Genomic DNA, 18,679 nt, shown 5'->3' with positions numbered 1-18,679 from the left:
TCCTCCCTATTCACTCTTATCTAGTCCTGTCATAATTTTATATACCTCAATTAAATCTCCCCTCAGCCTCCTTTGTTCCAAAGAAAACAACCCCAGTCTATCCAATCTTTTTTCATAGCTAAAGTTCTCCAGCTCTGGCAACATCCTCGTGACTCTCCTCTGTATCCTCTCTAGTGCAATCACATCTTTCTTATAATGTGGTGACCAGAACTGTACACAGTACTCAAGCTGTGGCCTAACCAATGTTTTATACAGTTCTAGCATAACCTCCCTGCTCTTATATTGTGTGCCTCGGCTAATAAAGGAAAGTATCCCGTTAGCCGCCTTAACCACCTTATCTACCTGTCCTGCGACCTTCAGGGATCTGTGGACATGCATTCCAAGGTCCCTTTGTTCCTCTACACCACTCGGTATCCTCCCATTTATTGTGTACTCCCTTGCCTTGCCTTGTTTGCCCTCCCCAACTGCATTACCCCACACTTCTCTGGATTGAATTCCATTTGCTACTTTTCTGCCCACCTGACCAGTCCATTGATATCTTCCTGCAGTCTACAGCTTTCCTCCTCACCGTCAGGTTGCATAGGCTAGGCTTGTATTCCATTGAGAAGACTAAGAGTAATGTAATTGAGGTGTTTAAGATGATTAAATGATTTGATAGGGTAGATAGAGAGAAACTAGTTCCTCTGGTGGGGGAGTCCAGAACTAAGGGACATAACCTTAAAATTAGAGTTGGGCCGTTTAGGGGTGATATCAGGAAGCACTCTTCACACAAAGGGTAGTGGAAATCTGGAACTCTGTCCCCTAAAAAGCTGTTGCTGTTCAAAAAATTAACCACTCGGAAGTATGCGGCACCAACCAATGTACCTTCCCTGCCCTCTCCCCGACTCCGTCCCTTCATTGGGGATGTGTCCAGGCTCTGCTTAGTGTTTCTCCACAGTGCTGTGGCTGAGATCTGGTTCTCCGTGAATGGAGAATTGTGGGCATGAATCTGCATCCTACCAGTCTGTGGTGCCGCTTGTCGAGGCTCCCGTGTAGGTGTGGCCAAATTTTCAGAGCCCAACAAAATTGGTATCCTGACCAGGGTTTGTCGGGGGCATGGGTGGAGGTTGTGATTTTCCACAGCAAGGAAATGTATTGTCGCTCAACAGTAAAAGTAGTCTGCAGGTAGCAGGAGCTTCCATTCACCAAGGGCAAGCTTGACGGGCAAGAGATTAGGTTTGGGAGGCACGCAAAGTTGGTCATGACCTTTGTGGCACCCCAGACCACTGTACAGAATAGCTGGTGCTCGGATGTGTGCTGAAGCAATACTTGTCTGGCCACAGCCTCTCCCTGCATTCAGTGTGTTCAGTGTTTGAGGTGATCCTGCTGCATTTTACTGCATGTGGTGGTTGTTTAGGGTTTATTTCCAAACCTCACTGCATTCTCCCTCTGTGTTATCTTGTGACCCATGTCCCCCCAGACTCGCTTTAGGCATTCTGTTGACATGGAGGTGAGTTGCACTGTTGTAATACAGCCTAACATTCTCTGAGGAACCTTGGCTTTTTTGGTATTTCACTGCACTTGGAATTACCGTAGTTTTACATTCACAAGATTTAGTCATGCAACTTCGTCCACAGAATGACGTCATTCCTTCGTCTTCCACAACAGAACAAATTTATTGATGTGTGACTAATTGCCTAGAATTATAACAGACCACAAATGGATCCTCTAACTCAACACATCTCATTTATTTTTAAAATTCCACGTGTTGTCACGATTTTGTTTTGCAAGCACAAGAAAATAATTCTACCTGGACATTTCTGACTTTAGTGATACACCTGAAAATGCATAGCGTAATCAAGTCTGTATATTTGGAGGATGCTGAAGTGATGTGGCATGTTGGAAATGAATGTGCAGTGCCATGCATTGGTGGGGTAAGGATTGATTCTAAGCATTCCCTACTTCTTCACCCAATGAGCCATTTGCTGATCACAGCTGTGTTGATTTGAGAGGATTACTTCTCAGTTAGACATTTCTTCATAAAGGAAAGATGGGGTGGCTGGGGGAGATCTGTCTTCAGATACAGGAAACCATGGGCTCATCTTGCTCTCTTCATGGCAACATGTTCAGAGAGATGGAGGACTCCTCTCCAGGTGTGGTGTGGGTCAAACAAAGAAGGCAAGAATACTACTTAAATAAACAAGGAGGGAAGTTGCACCCTGACCAAAAGAAAAGCAAGAAATAAAGTTGGAGGTGTTTGCTGACATCACAGGGGGTAACGCTAGCCCAACTTGCCAGGCGGGAAACCCACAGGATCGAGTGGAAAGCCAGTTTTACACCCCGCCCAATGTTACTCTACATTGACTTCAATGGAGAGGAGAATCGGGCAGGGTGTAAAACCTACGTCGCACATGATCCCATCAGTTTCCAGGCGGGTGGGTTAGGTTAAAGTTGCCCCCATTTGTGTCCAATGCAGCTTTGACCATCAGTTGAAGGTGTGAGACTCTATAGCATCGCAACTCCTGTTGGTTTTTTAAAAAAAAGGTTTTTTGGGGGTATTTGAGTATCAGTTCCTCCTGTAGCTGCTCTCCAGCTAGTTTGGCTCTCACCCTCTGATCATCCCTCTCTGCCACCTCTCCACCCCAAGTGACAATGCAAATCGAAAACTAAGTAGAGCAGCACTCGAACCTCACCTGCCCCCTTCGTGGCACAGTCCCACGTCCAGGACCACAGTGCTCATCCTCAAGACCATCATTTAATTTTAAAGCCTCAGGATTTTAAGATAAGTTTGTTTCCCAAAATTTCTGAGAGGAAATTTATAGGATGAAAACTTTCTTATTTTTAATTGTTTTGTTGGTGAATTTTGATTTAACACTGGGAAATGGAACACGTCACCATTTTGGGCACTCTCAGGTCTAGTACAGCGTGGTTATTAGCAGAATGAAGAAGCTTTCTTTCCTCAGCTTTACCCTCCCACCTCCCTGGCCATCCTGCACTTCCTTGAGCCAGATGGCTAGGATTTGTGCTGGAGTGCTTGCCTACTTGGAACCATCCAGCCCACTTTCAAACCAGTTAATCTGGGCTGATTTTTGAACTTGGATTGGATCCCATAGGTGAAGCTGCTGTCTAATCCACTGGAGCACCCAGGATCATAACTCTAAGGTTTTCCCCTAATTTAGTGAACGTTGAAGTAGTTGCAGTGTAAGAAATCCATGTATATTTGAAAATGTACCCCCTCCCTCAACTATAAGGGTGCGTTCAGTGCAAATTGGAAACCTCGTGTTTCCATTTGTTTTCTCCTTAATGCTGTGGTGTAGAACTAGATCCCTTATGAGTTAACATATTCATCTCACACTCACGCAGTCACACGCTCACGCAGCCAATCTTAGGACAATTAATACCTCACACGCAACTGCTCTCCAATCCCTGACAGGTCGGGTCCAGTTCACTGAAGTTTCTGTAGTAGCCTTGAGCACTCCCAAAATTGGATTAAAATTGGGATGTTTTAATTTCTGGATTGCTATTACTCACAAATGCACACAGCTGTTCATTCTTGGGTTCAATTCAAATTTTAAATCGTCAAAAATAGCAGGAGAGGAAACCCTTAGTTTTTGTCTGCAAACGAATAGTTAGCTCTTGCAGTAACGGGTTTATTTAAGCAAATGAACTTGTTGAATAATGGAACCCTGTGGTACTGAAGTGCTTGGAGTTGAAAATGATCATGCGTGCAGATTTGCATATAAGCAGCTGAAACAATGTAGACTTTGTATGCAATTCATGTGTAAAAACAGAACAGTGTTAGCCGGTCTGGTAGCATAGCTTGTTAGTGAGTCATGGAAGAGTTCAACAGGAGTTTTAACCCCCGACTCCCGTCTCAGGCTTATGAATATAAAAGGAGAAAAAAAATTGCACACCTCCTTGTAGGCAGTTATACAGCAGTATTAGTAGGAACTTAAGAGCTTTAGAATAAAACAAATGAGCCACATTAGAGTGAAAAAATTTGTTTATAATCTTTTGCAATCTTCAATCAATTCAGTGATCCTGCAATTTGTTGCTGTTGCATTTAACACCAATTGCCTCATGTATTTCAATGAAACTGTAAAGCGCAGTTTCTTTCGAGGTTGGCACAGTCAGCCCGATGCAGAAATGCCAGGGACAGGATCCTCTTTATTTTAAGAATTTGAAATCTTGGCTTTGTGACCATGCTGTGTATCGGCACTGCTCCCTGGGTTACTCTTCAGTATTGCTGAACTGACTGAAGGTTGCAGACCACAGCTATAGTTCGGCTGAACAGAGTAACTTCAAGCAATTGTAACTGCGCAACTTTTCTTAAAATTGCGCCAATGAGCAAAACGTTCTTGCAAAGCACATTGGGCTTACCTGAGCCACTGGGAATAGCACTGTGTAGGAGGCTTTGAACTTTGCTATGTGGAGGATAAAGCAGGCAGCTTCCAGGGCAGCATTGGAGAATCATAGAATCTTATAACAACAACTTGCATTTATATAGAGGCTTTAATGTAGTAAAACATCTGAAGGCGCTTCACAGGAGCGTTATCAAACAAAGTTTGACACTGAGCCACGTAAGGAGATATTAGGACAGATGACCAAAAGCTTAGTCAAAGGTGCATTTTAAGGGAGGAGAGGTTTGGGATGGGGAATTCCAGAGCTCAGGGCAGAGGCAACTGAAGGCACAGCCGCCAGTGGTGGAGCGATTAAAATCGGGGATGCGCAAGAGGCAAGATTTGTAGGAGCACAGAGATCTTGGAGGGTTGTAGGGCTGAAGGAGGTTACAGAGAAAGGAAGGGGGCAAGGACATGGAGGGATTTGAAAACAAGGATGAGAATTTTTAAATGGCTACGTTGCTGGACCAGGAGTCAATGTAGGTCAACAAGCACAGGGGTGATGGGCAAATGGGACTTGGTGCAAGTTAGGATACTGGCAGCAGAGTTTTGAAACTCACCTCTGTAACATGCTAATCAGCATTGAGACCATTGCTGTTTCTAATTTATATTAATGACCGAGACTCGAACTCAGTGCAAAGTGGTCAAGTTTGCAGATGGTGGCAAACCAGAAGGGGTGGTGGACCTGGAGGGAGCAGCCCAGAAATTCTGGAATGAATTAAACAAAATAGTCCAAAGTGGGCAGAACAATGGGGAATAAAATTTAATGCAGAAGAACGTGAAGTACTGCACAGGGGAAGAAATGGGCAACAGAAGCACTCCATGAATAGTGTTGAAATATCCACGTCCTACATTATAACAATGACTATTTCAAAAGTACTTCAATGGTTGTAAAGTGCTTCGAAATTTCCTGAGGTCTTGAAAGGCACTGTATAAATGCAAGTCTGTCTTTCTTTTTTGAAATTGAAAAAGACCTAGGAGTCTTAGTAAATTCAAGCCAACATGTCCAACTAACGCAGAGCAGCAATTAATAAAATCAATAGAATGTTGACCTCCGATGCCAAAACAATAGAATACGAGTCAAACAAAGTCTTGATCAAACTGTACAGTGCTCTGGTCAGACCGCACCATGAGTACTGTGTCCATCTCTGGTCATTGAGACGTAGGGGAGATAATCAAGTGTTGGAGGCAGTGTGAAGAAGAGCCACATAGTCTTAGAGGTCTGGAGATACTTGGACTTCTCAGCCTTGAAAGGAGATAGGTGATCTTATAGAGGTATAAAGATTGTAAATGTAAATATTTCAAGTTAAACTTGGGAGTAGGATAAGGGGATGCAGGTTGAAACAAGTAAAACGAAAATTTAGGACTGGTATCAGGAAGTCTTTGCTTGGTGCAAAAAATTGATTAAGACTGGAATAGACTCCCAGGTAGAGCAGTGGAGAGGAGAACACTAGAATAAGAGCCATTTGGATACTGCAGTGTGGTCAGGGACCTTGGGATAACTGGACAAATTAATCTTATCTGTATTTATATTGTAATAAGAAAAAGAACTTGCATTTATGGAGGCCTCATCCATCTCACACTCAGGATGTCTATTTCACAGGCAATGAATTACTTTTGAATTAGTCACTGTTAGGCCAGCAAATGTGAGCAATTGGCTGCTACAATAAGGTCCCACAACTAGCAAAACGAGTTAGTTTTTTGGTGGTAGTGGTTGATAGGTTTCCTGTATCTGAAGACAAATGCATAGAGAATAGGGGACACTTAGGAGTGATGACTGAGCTACAAGTTCATCAAGAAAAAACAAAGCTCAAGTGGTTTATAACTGTCATCTGAGCCCTCTGTCGAGGTCACTGCTTTGTCACACCTCACTAAGGTTATCTGAGGCTCAGTATTACAAGGTATCATTTTTCAGAGTAGTGAATACCTGAGAGAGGCTCCCAGAAAAAGCAATAGATCTTGTGTTGATTAATTTACAAATAGCTGGTAAAATACCTGATTATTAATTGTTTTGAAGTTTATAGTGATTAGCATGGATGTGGTTTACCAAATACTTTGCAGAACATAAGTGATTCCTGTACTTCAGGGACCTGGGGAATGTAACCACTCAGGTTTTAATCATGTGTTTGTGGGTTGTAATGTTAAATTCATGCACTGGAGTTTTGTTATATTGGTCTGTCAGAAATGTCGCACGTTTTGTCTTATCTTAGTAGCTTACCTTTATTTCAGGATCTCCCTTGAGAGTGTTAAATAAATTGGGTAGATTTGGCGATGGGGCAAATTGTTTATGGTCTGTGGAAGGAAAGAGCATGACTGGCAAGTGGTAGTTTCTTCTGTGTGTTTTCTTCACACGAGATTTTCCTTATTTGGATTCGTGTTCAGCAATTCATTTAGAGGTACCACAATTTATCATATGTTAGTGCTAGTCATAAAATAGCTTCTGTTACACTTCATACTTTACAATTTTTTGTTTATACTTGATCTCGTAATCTGATGACTTGTCAGCTTGTGACTATAAATGAGGTATTGGAGTTTCACAGGCAGTGGAAATAGTGTGTAAAGTTTTGCTGTTAAACATTTTTTCATGCAGAATATTGAGATGCAACTACATCAGTTTTTGGCTTCCTGATGTCAGTGTGAATGTTTGGCTTGGGGCTTGAGATTCTGTAGCTGTTCTGCTCTGGTGGTCTCATAGGGCGTTTATAGCTGGCCACAACTCTGGTGGAGGGTGAATGCTGGCATGGTGTTGGCCTTCCTTGTCCAGTCTGCCGGTCTGAATGAGTTTCAACTATACTGCGGCCAGGAGCTTGAGCCCACACCATGGGGCTAAAGTCTTTGTAAATCGCTGAAGTGCCTGATTGCAGAGACTTGAGAATTGTTCTTAAACTATCTTACCCCAGTGTAGATTTGATTTGATCATTTTGCTGAGGACTGACTGTCTACTTCCAAACTCTGTGATCATAAATGTGAACTGAAGATCTACTTTTTATCCCTCACCTGATCTATCTGCACTCTTTTGATTTTACTGTGCTACATTACTTCAGGTGTCATCTGTGGCTCAAGGTAGCATTCTCGTCTGAGTTAGAAGGTTGTGGGTTCAAGTCCCACTCCAGAGACTTCAAAAACAAAATCTAGGCTGACCCTCCACTGCAGTACTGAAGGAGTGCTGCACTGTCAGCGATGCCGTCTTTAGGATGAGATGTTAAACCTCTCAGATGGATGTAAAAGATCCCAAGGCACTATTTTGAAGAGGAGCAGGCAAGTTCTCCCGGTGTCCTGGCCAATCTTTATCCTTCAGTCGACCCCTAGTACAGATTATCTGGTCATTATCACATTGCGCGCAGCTAGCTCCCACAAACAGCAGATTGGGTGCCACGTTGCCTACATTACAACAGTGACTACACTTCAAAAGTACTTCATTGGCTGTAAAGCGCTTTGGTAGTTCTTGGCGTCGTGAAAGGTGCTATATAAATGCAAGTCTTTTTACATATGAAATATTTTACTAGCTGTAATCCAAGATCTTGCTTCTATTCAAGAAGATAAGGTATATGTAGATAGTGATTGAGAAGGTGTGTGGTTAGCATGTGCTACCGCTGAGCCACAGCTGACAGCTGAAGTAATGTAGCACAGTAAAATCAAAGGAATGGAGGTAGATCAGGTACAGAATTACCTTATGCATCATGTTCTCTAAAGCTGCTGCTAAAAATGCTCTACCCCTCCCCTCCCCCTGCTTACCAAAATGCCATAGGGGATCTTTCAATTATATTCAATAATAGATCAAGATTTTTTTTCTTTCCCTTTTAGGCCTTATAAAGTGACAGCTTGTGATTAGTGACTCATTTTGTGGTAAACAAGTTATTGATTTAACAGGAACTGACTGTGCACGGTCTACTTCACTTGTACATTCACCCAAGATCTTGGTTGCTGGAGATGCCAGAGCTGATGCAATGATTCTTGGAGCTGTTAACCTCTTCCCTGTTGGCGATGGAATAAGAGAAATGCCATAACCACAGTTCAACAAGGCTATGCTCTGAGCATCATTAATCGTCACATGGCTGAAAGGCAGGGTTGAGGGGGGAGGAAAATTTACTGAAGACTCTGCAGTCGATTCCTCTTTCTGGTGAGATGTTCTTTGTCAGAAAAGAATGAATGCATTTTTCTTGCACTCTCCTTGGAGTCCTGCCAATTCACCGTGTTCTCAATTTGTGTCACTAACTATTATGTAATATCCCACTAATTGATACGGAAATGAGATACCTTTACAAAATCGGCTCAGGCTGGAAATGTAGTTTTGTTCTTTGATCTTGAATGTGTAATTAGATTCCACCTCTCAAAGGAGACAAAATATGGTCCTGCTGCTTGTGTGTTGTGTAGCCTTCAAGCCCCTTTCAAAAACTATTAATCACTGGGAACTCCACTGTGTACACCAAAATAGAATTGTTTGTCCATGTGTATGGATGATGTAGATGGGTGCAAAAATATATAGATTACACAATCTGTTCATGCAGTAATGCAAATAATATGTTTTGTGGTTCAATAATTGTAGCTGGAAGTGTTCAGAATTGATTTTGTTTTACGGTACTGAGTCGTTCACTGGGCAAATTGGCTAGCCTGCAAGAGGCAATGTTTTAATGGATAGGTACATGATCTCAGTTTTCATTAGCTCGGAGAGTGCTTTGTTTCGATATGGTGTTAATTCCCTTCCCTTTCCGCAGCCACTTATTTCCAAACTGATGAAGCATCTGTAGCTTTACTTCTGGCTGCTACACAGTATACCAGGTTGACGTACGCATGTAGAATCATAGAAAATTTACAGCACAGAAGGAGGCCATTCAGCCCATCGTGTCCGTGCCGGACGAAAATGAGCTACCCAGCCTAATCCCACCTCCCCGAATTTGGTCCGTAGCCTTGTAGGTCACAGCACTTCAGGTGCACATCCAGGTACTACTTAAATGAGTTGAGGGTTTCTGCCTCTACCAACCTTTCAGGCAGTGAGTTCCAGACCCCCACCACCCTCTGGGTGAAAAAACTTTTACTCAGCTCCCCTCTAATCTTTCTACCAATCACTTCAAATCTATGCCCTCAGTTATTGACCTCTCTGCTAAGGGAAATAGATCCTTCCTATCCACTCTATCTAGGCCCCTCATAATGTTATATACCTCAATTAAATCTCCCCTCAGCCTCCTCTTCCAAAGAGAACAACTCCAGCCTATCCAATCTTTCCTCCATAGCTAAAATTCTCCAGTCCTGGCAACAGCCTCATAAATCTTCTCTGTACCCTCTCTAGTGCAACTACATCCTTCCTGTAATGTGACCAGAACTGTACACAGTACTCAAGCTGTGGCCTAACCAGTATTTTATACAGTTTCAGCATAACCTCTCTGCTCTTATATTCTATGCCTCGGCTAATAAAGGCAAGTATGCTGCCTTAACCACCTTAACTACCTGTCCTGCTGCCTTCAGGGATCTGTGGAAATGCACTCCAAGGTCCCTCAGTTCCTTCTACACCTTTCAGTATCCTCCCATTTATTGTGTACTCCTTTGACTTGTTTGCCCTCCCCAAATGCATTACCTCACACTTCTCTGGATTGAATTCCATTTGTCACTTTTCTGCCCACCTGACCAGTCCCTGGATATCTTCCTGCAGTCTACAGCTTTCCTCCTCACTGTCAACCACATGTATTTATACCCCAGCACCCACCCCCACTCCCTCTGAATGGGGAGCCATGTTGCTATTGCTCCAACAGTCAAGACAAGACGAGGATCTATTAAGTGCCTGGAATGTAAACATGTTGGAACTCAAGGCAGCGTAGGAGATAAGTCCCTTGAGCCAAGAATCATCCTATATGTTAACAAGCAGGGGGGAAAATATGCTCAAGAATTCTGCCATGGATGTAGGCATGGTCACAGAAACGATTAAGTATGGAATACCATTCTTAATGAGTGTACAAATCTACCCCATCAGGAGACCCGTCAAAGTGGGAGTGGTCATATCATGACTTTGGGGTGGCTGCAGTTTAATTCTAATTGCCTTGAGAGTCGTGAATCATGTGTCTTGGAAGAGAATAGGACTCCGATACTGTGATGCACTTCTCCTGACATAGGAATTTTTCCACACCTCCATCTTTCTTGATGATCTCCAGGTAATAAAGAAAAAGAAAGACTTGCATTTATATAGTGCCTTTCCTGAACACAGGACGTCCCAAAGCACTTCACAGCTAATAAAGTACTGTTGAACTGTATTCACTGTTGTAATGTAGGAAACGCGGCGGCCAATTTGCACACAGCAAGATCCCACAAACAGCAATGTGATAATGACCAGATAATTTGCTGTTTATTGATGTTGGTTGTGAGATAAATATTGGCCAGGGAACTGGGGAGAACTCCCCTGCTCCTCTTCAAATAGTGCCATGGAATTTTAGGTCCACCTGAGAGGGCAGTCGGTGCCTTGGTTTAATGTCTCATCCAAAAGACAGCACCTCCGACAGTGCAGTACTTCCTCAGTGCTGCACCGAAATGTCGGCCTGGATTATGTAGATCAAATCTCTCGAGTGGGATTTGAGCCCACAACCTTCTGACTCAGAGTCAAGAATGCTACCCACTGAGCCAAAGCTAACACCTGAAAGCAGGGGGCAAAGGGCATGAGTAATCTGTTGACTTCATGGCCATGGTCTCCGGAGCTCGATGTTGTGGAAGCTGACCATTTGTTTTCTAGGAAAGAGCAAATTGGGAAAATTGTGACACCCAGCCAGTCCCAGGCTTTGCTCTTAAGGTAACAAGACTGATGGCGGATCATCAGCTCCTCTAGTTAATGTAATAGTCTCTTAACAAACTTTCTAAACCAAAGCCTTTGCAACTACAAATGAACAAGATTTGCCCTATGGGTGCTACAGAGTACCTCAATTACTTCCAAGGTTCCTGTTAAGATGATGTCTGGGTTTCATCATGTTCTAAGTTATTAAACATCATCCCCGTTCTTTGCTTTTCACAAGACGGGGGTGGGGGAAACAGTGGTGGTTCACCACTTGAAGCAAGGATTCTATTCCAATGGATTGTCAAAATGCAGATTATTCGACAGTAGCCTTGTATGGAACCAAAGAATCTTTCAGTTTTTTCTAAAGAAAAGAATTCTCTTTTGCTGCTGAAGTACCATTGCAATCATCACCAAGTAATAATAGGTTTTTTTTTCTTCTGCTTTCCTTTCTCAAAAACAAATTTTCACCAAGTAATTGTGATTTGGAGGACATTTTCTGATTAGCCAGAGTGGTTTGATGTGCTCTCATGTTCGGTGTTATAGAATGGGCTGGTCTAGTAACTGATCTCACTGTACCTAAAGACTATTATAGTTGATTAATCAAAGAAATAGTTATTGCTCTCACTGAGTCGCCTTCTGTTTTCAGTTGCTTGGTGCATTCACACATAATAGATATTCTTTGTGGTTTGCAATTAACAGTAATGAATGTAAAGGGGGATTTTGATGCTGCAGAACCAATTATGCACAAGGCAAGAACCATTTGTTTAACTATAGTCATTAATGCAGTTGGTTTATTTGCACTCACAAATAAGACTAGAATTATTTGTACTCCATTAAGAATAGCAATCCTAAATAACTTTAAAATGTTTTGAAGGTAGCTGATCGAATAGTGAATATCATCACTTTACAACCATTTTGATATGGGTTTAACAGATCTGCTTGTTTGAAGCCACGTGGAATGGATTTTGTCTGCTCCTTCTTTCTATTCTCCATCATAGCCTTGTGTCCTTTGGAGGAGAAGGTTTGTCTTGTTCTTGACTGCAATAACCACACCTTCCAGCACCTTTTGTAGAAGTAGAGTGTTCCTGGTCTTAACATTACTAAGATGTGTAGAAACAGACAAGCTGTGAGTGGAGGCTTGTTTGAAGCATGTTCATGTCATCATAAATGAGCCATGGCACATAATTGTCCTCTTCAATACCTACCTGTAATCTACATTAAATATCAGAAAAATGTAACCAGTTAAAGGTTTGTTGAAAAACTATCAGCAGTCTTTCTTGTTTGTGGAATAAAGTGAAATTTCTCTGGTACATGCCAAACATATTGTATTTCTTGCTTCATCTGACAGTAAATGTATTTGTTTTGTGTTTATAACAGGGAAACTGGACTCCAAGATTCATCAAGGAATGAAGAAGGGGTTAATACGACAAAAACAGATTACATAGTGGAAAAGAAAACAAGCAGTTTAACCGTCTCTCCTAAAGTCTACAGCCACTTACCCAATAAAATATTAATCCACAATCCAACAACCCTCCAGTGCATTAACCAGTGACCCAATAATCCAACATCCTGATGACCTAGAAATCCTAGAGCCTCAATATTTAATAATCCAATCAACGTGCAATTCAAAAACCTGGTAATTTAAAAGAAAACATTGCAAAAAAACACTGCATTCCAATAATCCTGCTACAAGATTACTCTCCTACAGCAGGGACGAGAATCCTTGAGATTTCTGCAATTTTTTAAAAAAGCCCTGTTATTGCCAAATACTGTTCAGCTTTACTTGTTTCATTGATTAAAGGAGTTGACACAATGTCTGAAACCTATTTTTCCATGACCCTGGTTTCCTGCAACACATGAACTTGAAATGTTAATTTTCCTTCATTTTGAGTCCTTCACAAACTTGGGGTTGATGAGGTCCAGGGAAAATCACATGCTGGTTAGTGTAGCAGTAGTTTTGTAGGCTGGGATTCATCATCCTAGCTTTTAAAAAAATTAATTCTCAGGATGTGGGCGTCGCTATCAAAGCCAGCATTTATTGCCCATCCCGAGTTGTCCTGAGAAGGTGGTAGTGGGCCGCCTTCTTGAATCGCTGATGTGGTTTGATATAACTGAGTGGATTCAGAGGGCTGTTAAGAGTCCCACACCTACGTGGTTGACACTTAACAGCCCATATAGTCCACACCAGGTAAGTAGAGTAGGTTTCCTTCCCTAAAGGACCTTAGTGAACCAGGTGAGTTTTTACAACAATCCAACAGCTTCACGGTCACTTTTACTGTTACCAGCATTTTATTTCCAGACATTTTTAAAACTGAATTAAAATTCTCAAACTGTCATGGTGGGATTTGAACTCTCGTTCTCTGGATTATTAATTTAGTAACATAACCACTACGCTACTGTACCCAGAGCTGCAACCCAAGCAGGTGATATTCGAGGGCTATTGTTCTGGATAACCCAGCAGAAGATTTTTCTGCCTTTGGATTGGTTTCTAGCATTAAGGGATATGACTTTACAAGAAAAATCATGGATCCTAATGAGAGAAAAATTGTTCCATTGTTTTATCTGCCACCACATAATTCAGAACCCGAATGTTGTTTACCCTGTGCGGATGTTCACAGAGCCCTAAGTTATTACCTCTCTTGTTCAGAGCAATTATAGACCGCCTCAACAGTTAATTGTTTTCTATGGTGCTAAAACCCAAAGTTATCAGCAACTCAGTAGCGAATTGCCAAATATACGGTTGAATGCATCCAAGATTGCTGCTGTTTGTTTCCAGTTGATGGCACATGCAAGGCTGCTACAGGGAGCAATTCTCTCATTTTCTGTAACATTACTGTCTCGATCTAAATGCAGTACACAACGATGCCTTAGGCAGGTTGGTTCTGAAAGTTGGTGTTTAGGCTCCTATGCAGGCCCCCCCACCATCAAAATTAATACCACCTTAATATGCTCTTGCAGTGTGCCCCTCGGCAACATCATCCGAAAACATAACGTCCGGTTCCACGTGTACACTGGCACCCAACTCTACCTCGCCACCACCACCACCTCTCCCGCCCCCTCCACTGCCTCTGAGTTGTTAGGCTGCTTGTCTGACATCCAGTACTGGATGAGCAGAAATTTCCTCCCAACTAAATATTGGGAAGACCAAAACCACCGTCTTCGGTCCCTGCCACAAACTCCGTTCCTCGGCCACTGACTCCGTTCCTCTCCCTGGCCACTGTTCACAACCTTGGCGCCCTATTTGACTCTTAAGATGAGCTTCCGACCCCATATCCGCTCCGTCACCAAGACTGCCTACTTCCACCTCCTTAACACCACCCATCTCCATCTCTGTCTCAGCTCATCTGTTAAAACCCTCATCCATGTCTTTGTTACTTCTAGACTCAGCTATTCCAAAGTTCTCCTGCCCGATCTTCCACCCTTCGTAAACTTCAGCTCATCCAAAATTCTGATGCCCATATCTTAACTTGCACCAAGTTCCGTTCACCTATCACCCCGTGCTCACTGATCTACATGCGCTCCCGGTCTCTCCATGGCCTCGCTCCTCCTTATCTCTAACCTCTTCCAGCCCTACAATCCTCCGAGATCTCTGCATTCCACCAATTCTGGCCTCTTGTGCATCCCCAATTTTAATCACTCCACCATTGGCGGCCGTGCCTTTCGCTTCCTAGGCCCTAAGCTCTGAAATTCCCTCCCTAAACTTCATTGCTTCTCCACCTCTCCTCCTTTAAGATGCTCCTTAAAATCTACCTCTTAGACCAAGCTTTTGGTCTCCTGTCCTAATATCTCCTTAATTGGCTCGGTGTCAAATTTTGTCTGATAACGCTCCTGCAAAGTGAATTGGCATGTTTTACTACGTTACAGGTGCTATATAAATGCAAGTTGTTGTTGCCGAAGATGGGAAATAATAAAAGATTCATTACCTGCTCGGCACGGTTTGCCTCCATTTTTGAAAGATGTACAATCCTCCACAATTCCACTGCTCCAATCATCCTGACAATAGAGTTTTGGGCGAGAGTGTTTAATATTCAGTTGGATGCTTTCAGTTTAGCTTAAAGTCAAAATACACTGGTGCAGATCCTGGAGCTTCATACAGAGTGAGAGGAGACCACATGCCGACCTGCAGCATCATGGTGACACTTTCATGTGCATGTTCAACACGTGGTTTACTCCGAACCTGTCGAGTTATATCAGACTCCTCCATTGTGTGGAAAATGCATATCATTCAAAGGATGAATGAGCATATATGAGAGATGTTTTACCAACTGGTTGGATAGGTAGACCTTTGGCTAATCCTCCATGTACCAAACGATGCCTGCCTCTTTTGGAAATACTTGAGCACAAATAATTCAGCTGGTTTACGAAATGTACTGAGAGCATCTGTACAAGTAAAGCCGCCAGAATATCAATCTGCTTCTGAAAACTGAAAAGACGCAAAATAATGGAGAGAAGACTGTCCTTCCAATGAATAATTATTGCCCTTTTTTTAGTTGGAACGTAGGAATTGCTAGATGAAAAAAGACCACAGTCCCACTAGTTCTCCTAACATCCTGCTAGTCGCATGATACAACGATAATGGAGTTGTTGATTAATCATAGCAATCAATCTCTCTCAATTAGTCTACAACAGACACAGACATGTCCCAAAATGTTATTTTCTGAAAGAAATGTATCTAATTTTCACTTTAATGAATCAGTACCAACTGCTTGCATCTCCCTAGGGAGTCTGTTCCACAGATTGACCACTTGCTCACTGAAATATTGTTTCTGCAGATTAGGTTTGAATTTACCCCCATTCAAGCACAGGCCGTGTCCTCTGGTTCCACTGTTCGGGACAAGGTGAAATAGCTTGTCATGGTCTACATTAATTAGTCTCTTCAGAATCCTAAATACAGCAATAATATCACCTCTCAACCTCTTTTCCAGTGAGAACATGCCCAATTTACATAATTGCTCCTCATCATCCAATCCCTCCATCCCCTCAATCATTCTGGTTGCTTTCTTCTGTATGCAGCCGCCGGTGAGTAAATCCTTGAAGGATATATTTTTAATACAAAGACCAGCAGAATGTGAAAAGGCGTGGGTGACGATTTTGTTGTATTTTCTCTCCCTCCACCCTTATTTTCCCACCTCTCAAACACCCTCTGACATTGACACAATCCTCTGTGGTGACAAATCTGTAGACAGTTCTACTAATGTAGTTCATTTTGTGGTAAGCTTGAATGATAACGGGAAGATAAGTGGCTCCTCATTTTTGGAGGTGAGATGCACTCGTTCTGTCATTTTATATTCCCCCCCACCCTCCTCAGTATTTCTACAGTGTTTTGAATCATTTTTTGACAGATGGGGCCATTTATTTCCAGGCTTCTGCAAATAGCACTCTGCAAACCAGTCATTAAGAGATGTGCGAGAATGGACTTGAAATGATTCTTCCTCGCTCCCTGTGGAGATCCACCTGAGGCACTCCCATGATTGCATGGTTGAGATCGAGGACTCTGGGTGAAAGCGTTTGAAGGTACAAACCTTGATCCTATCACTCTATTGAACAGTGTATTGATATTTCAAACCATGCAATACTGCACCATTCTCCTCCCACTCACCATCTTACTACTTAATTCCAAAGTAGCGTACACTACTGCAGACAAAATCAGAGGGTCGTTGTATATATCCTTATAATACACATACTTGTTGGAAAGAGGTTCTTAAAGAGTAACTAAGTCTATTTTGTTCATGATACATTAAGGCTGTTTTACATAAATACTGGATACAGATTCCAGTGTTTGGAAAATAAGCAGTAAAGGACTAGCTCATAATCTCCAAAAAAAAAATCTCCATATAAAAACGAAGTCATTAAACAAGATTAATAGAACATTCTGACGTGTTAATTAATATAATTAAGAGCCTCACTGTGCAGGGACTGGAGTCTGAGCAGGGCTGTTTTCAATCACTGTTTAATATTTTAAAAATAGGCTGCATCAGAACTGACTGTCGCATTCTGAGAAGATTGATGAATAGTTAAAGTAATTCTGTTTTTTTTTATATAAAAAAGGTCGCTCATTAGTTTAATGCCTGATCTCAGCTGAAACTGTAACTCTGTTACGGTGCAGTGAGGGGAGAGCAGTGCTACTGAAGGAGACCCTAGTTCATCTGCTTACAGAAATTGATATAATCTCGACTGAATTAATTGTACATTGTGGCGTAGACATTAATAATTCATTATTTTTGTGATTTTGCATTGGGGAGGGAAATGCTTAGTTCAGCTTTGTTTCTAAGGGGATGTAACGTCGAAGTCCTGGGTTTGTAACTGATAGGATTATTTTAATGTTAAGTTCCTGTTAGTTTATTTTTAAAATGTTCTGTATCTTCATTTTCTGCTTCACTTTACTGAATTCCAGCTGTGAGGGTGGGTAGATAATCTCAAACTCTCTTGCAATGTTGCTCTGTTAGTCATCGCAGGTCGACGTGCTCACACCATCTGGAGTGGCGCCAGGTGCAACCTTAGTAAATTAAACATTTACATCTAAAATATCACAATTTAGTGATGCTATATATGCATAATGTAGGTTGGAATGTATTATCAGGCACATTTAGGGTTGCCAACTCTGGAGGTATTCCAGGAAGTTTCATCACATGACCTCCCGCCTCCAACCACTCCGTCCCCACACTTCTGCCATTGGTCACCCGACCCGTCCATCCTCGCGATGTACCGCCTTCCTGCGCCAATCGGAAAGCGAACACACTGTTACCCAATTGGATGATTCTAGATAATTGGTCAATTAGCTTTTTTTCCCCATCTCTAATATTTTTATAACTAAGTAAAGTCTTCAAAGAAAATGAAAAAACATTTTTTTTTAACGCCCGTTTGATTTTTCTCTCTGGTTGCTCGCAGCAGCATTCTGGACTTAATTCCTCTAGATTCTGGGACAATCCAGGAGTGTTGACAACCCTAATCACATTGAGAAGTTGAGGTGATACCTCAAGTCACTTATTTATGTTATCGCACTTGTGAGATGCGGTCCAGGACTGAAATACGCTTAATTTTATATATTAAAAATGTATAGGTGGAGGTCACTGGACGGAAAGCTTTTTTCCAAAAATGGCAGCAGGTGCCCACGCAGTCAGAAGTGATTTTGGTTCAAGTATTATTTTCCCATCTGACTTAAGCTACACTATCGGATTTGACCTCAATGTTATGCAGCCTGCTTTGGATTCTCGGGCAAAATTATACTGCCATTTGAGTATACACTACAGAATAACCATTGGTCACATTACCCAGTTATTCTACTACAATTGATCAATGATCAATATATTAAGAAAGACTGACTTGCATTTATATAGTGCTGTTCATAGCCTCAGGATGTCTCAAAGCGTTTTACAGCCAATTAAGTACTTTTGAAGTGTAGTCACTGTTATTAATGTAGGAAACGCAGCAGCCTGTTTGTTCGCAGCAAGGTCCCACAAACAACAATATGGTAATGACCAGATAATCCTTTTTTAATGATTTGGTTGAGGGATAAATATTGGCCAGGGCACCGAGGAGCACTCCA

General features: G+C 42.1%; 2 protein-coding genes across 2 annotated transcripts in view; both read left to right on the top strand.

The window, feature by feature from the left end:
* The window catches only part of trip4 (thyroid hormone receptor interactor 4), an 82,505-nt gene extending 69,559 nt beyond the window's left edge, over window positions 1-12,946 (top strand). Inside the window, exon 13 of the mRNA XM_067973357.1 lies at window positions 12,511-12,946. Within this exon, the coding sequence (XP_067829458.1) occupies window positions 12,511-12,578 (68 nt within the window). The 3' untranslated portion in view covers window positions 12,579-12,946. The remainder of the gene's footprint in view (window positions 1-12,510) is intronic.
* A 2,897-nt stretch (window positions 12,947-15,843) lies between these two features.
* LOC137304692 (zinc finger protein 609-like) overlaps window positions 15,844-18,679 on the top strand; it is a 188,750-nt gene continuing 185,914 nt past the window's right edge. The window contains exon 1 of the mRNA XM_067973353.1: window positions 15,844-16,647. The gene's annotated coding sequence lies outside the window, so the exon portion shown is untranslated. The remainder of the gene's footprint in view (window positions 16,648-18,679) is intronic.

Source organism: Heptranchias perlo, chromosome 38, assembly GCF_035084215.1.
Source record: "Heptranchias perlo isolate sHepPer1 chromosome 38, sHepPer1.hap1, whole genome shotgun sequence".
Lineage (NCBI taxonomy): Eukaryota > Metazoa > Chordata > Chondrichthyes > Hexanchiformes > Hexanchidae > Heptranchias > Heptranchias perlo.
The sequence above is the reverse complement of the archived record's forward strand: the minus strand, read 5'-3'. Positions and strand labels throughout refer to the sequence as shown.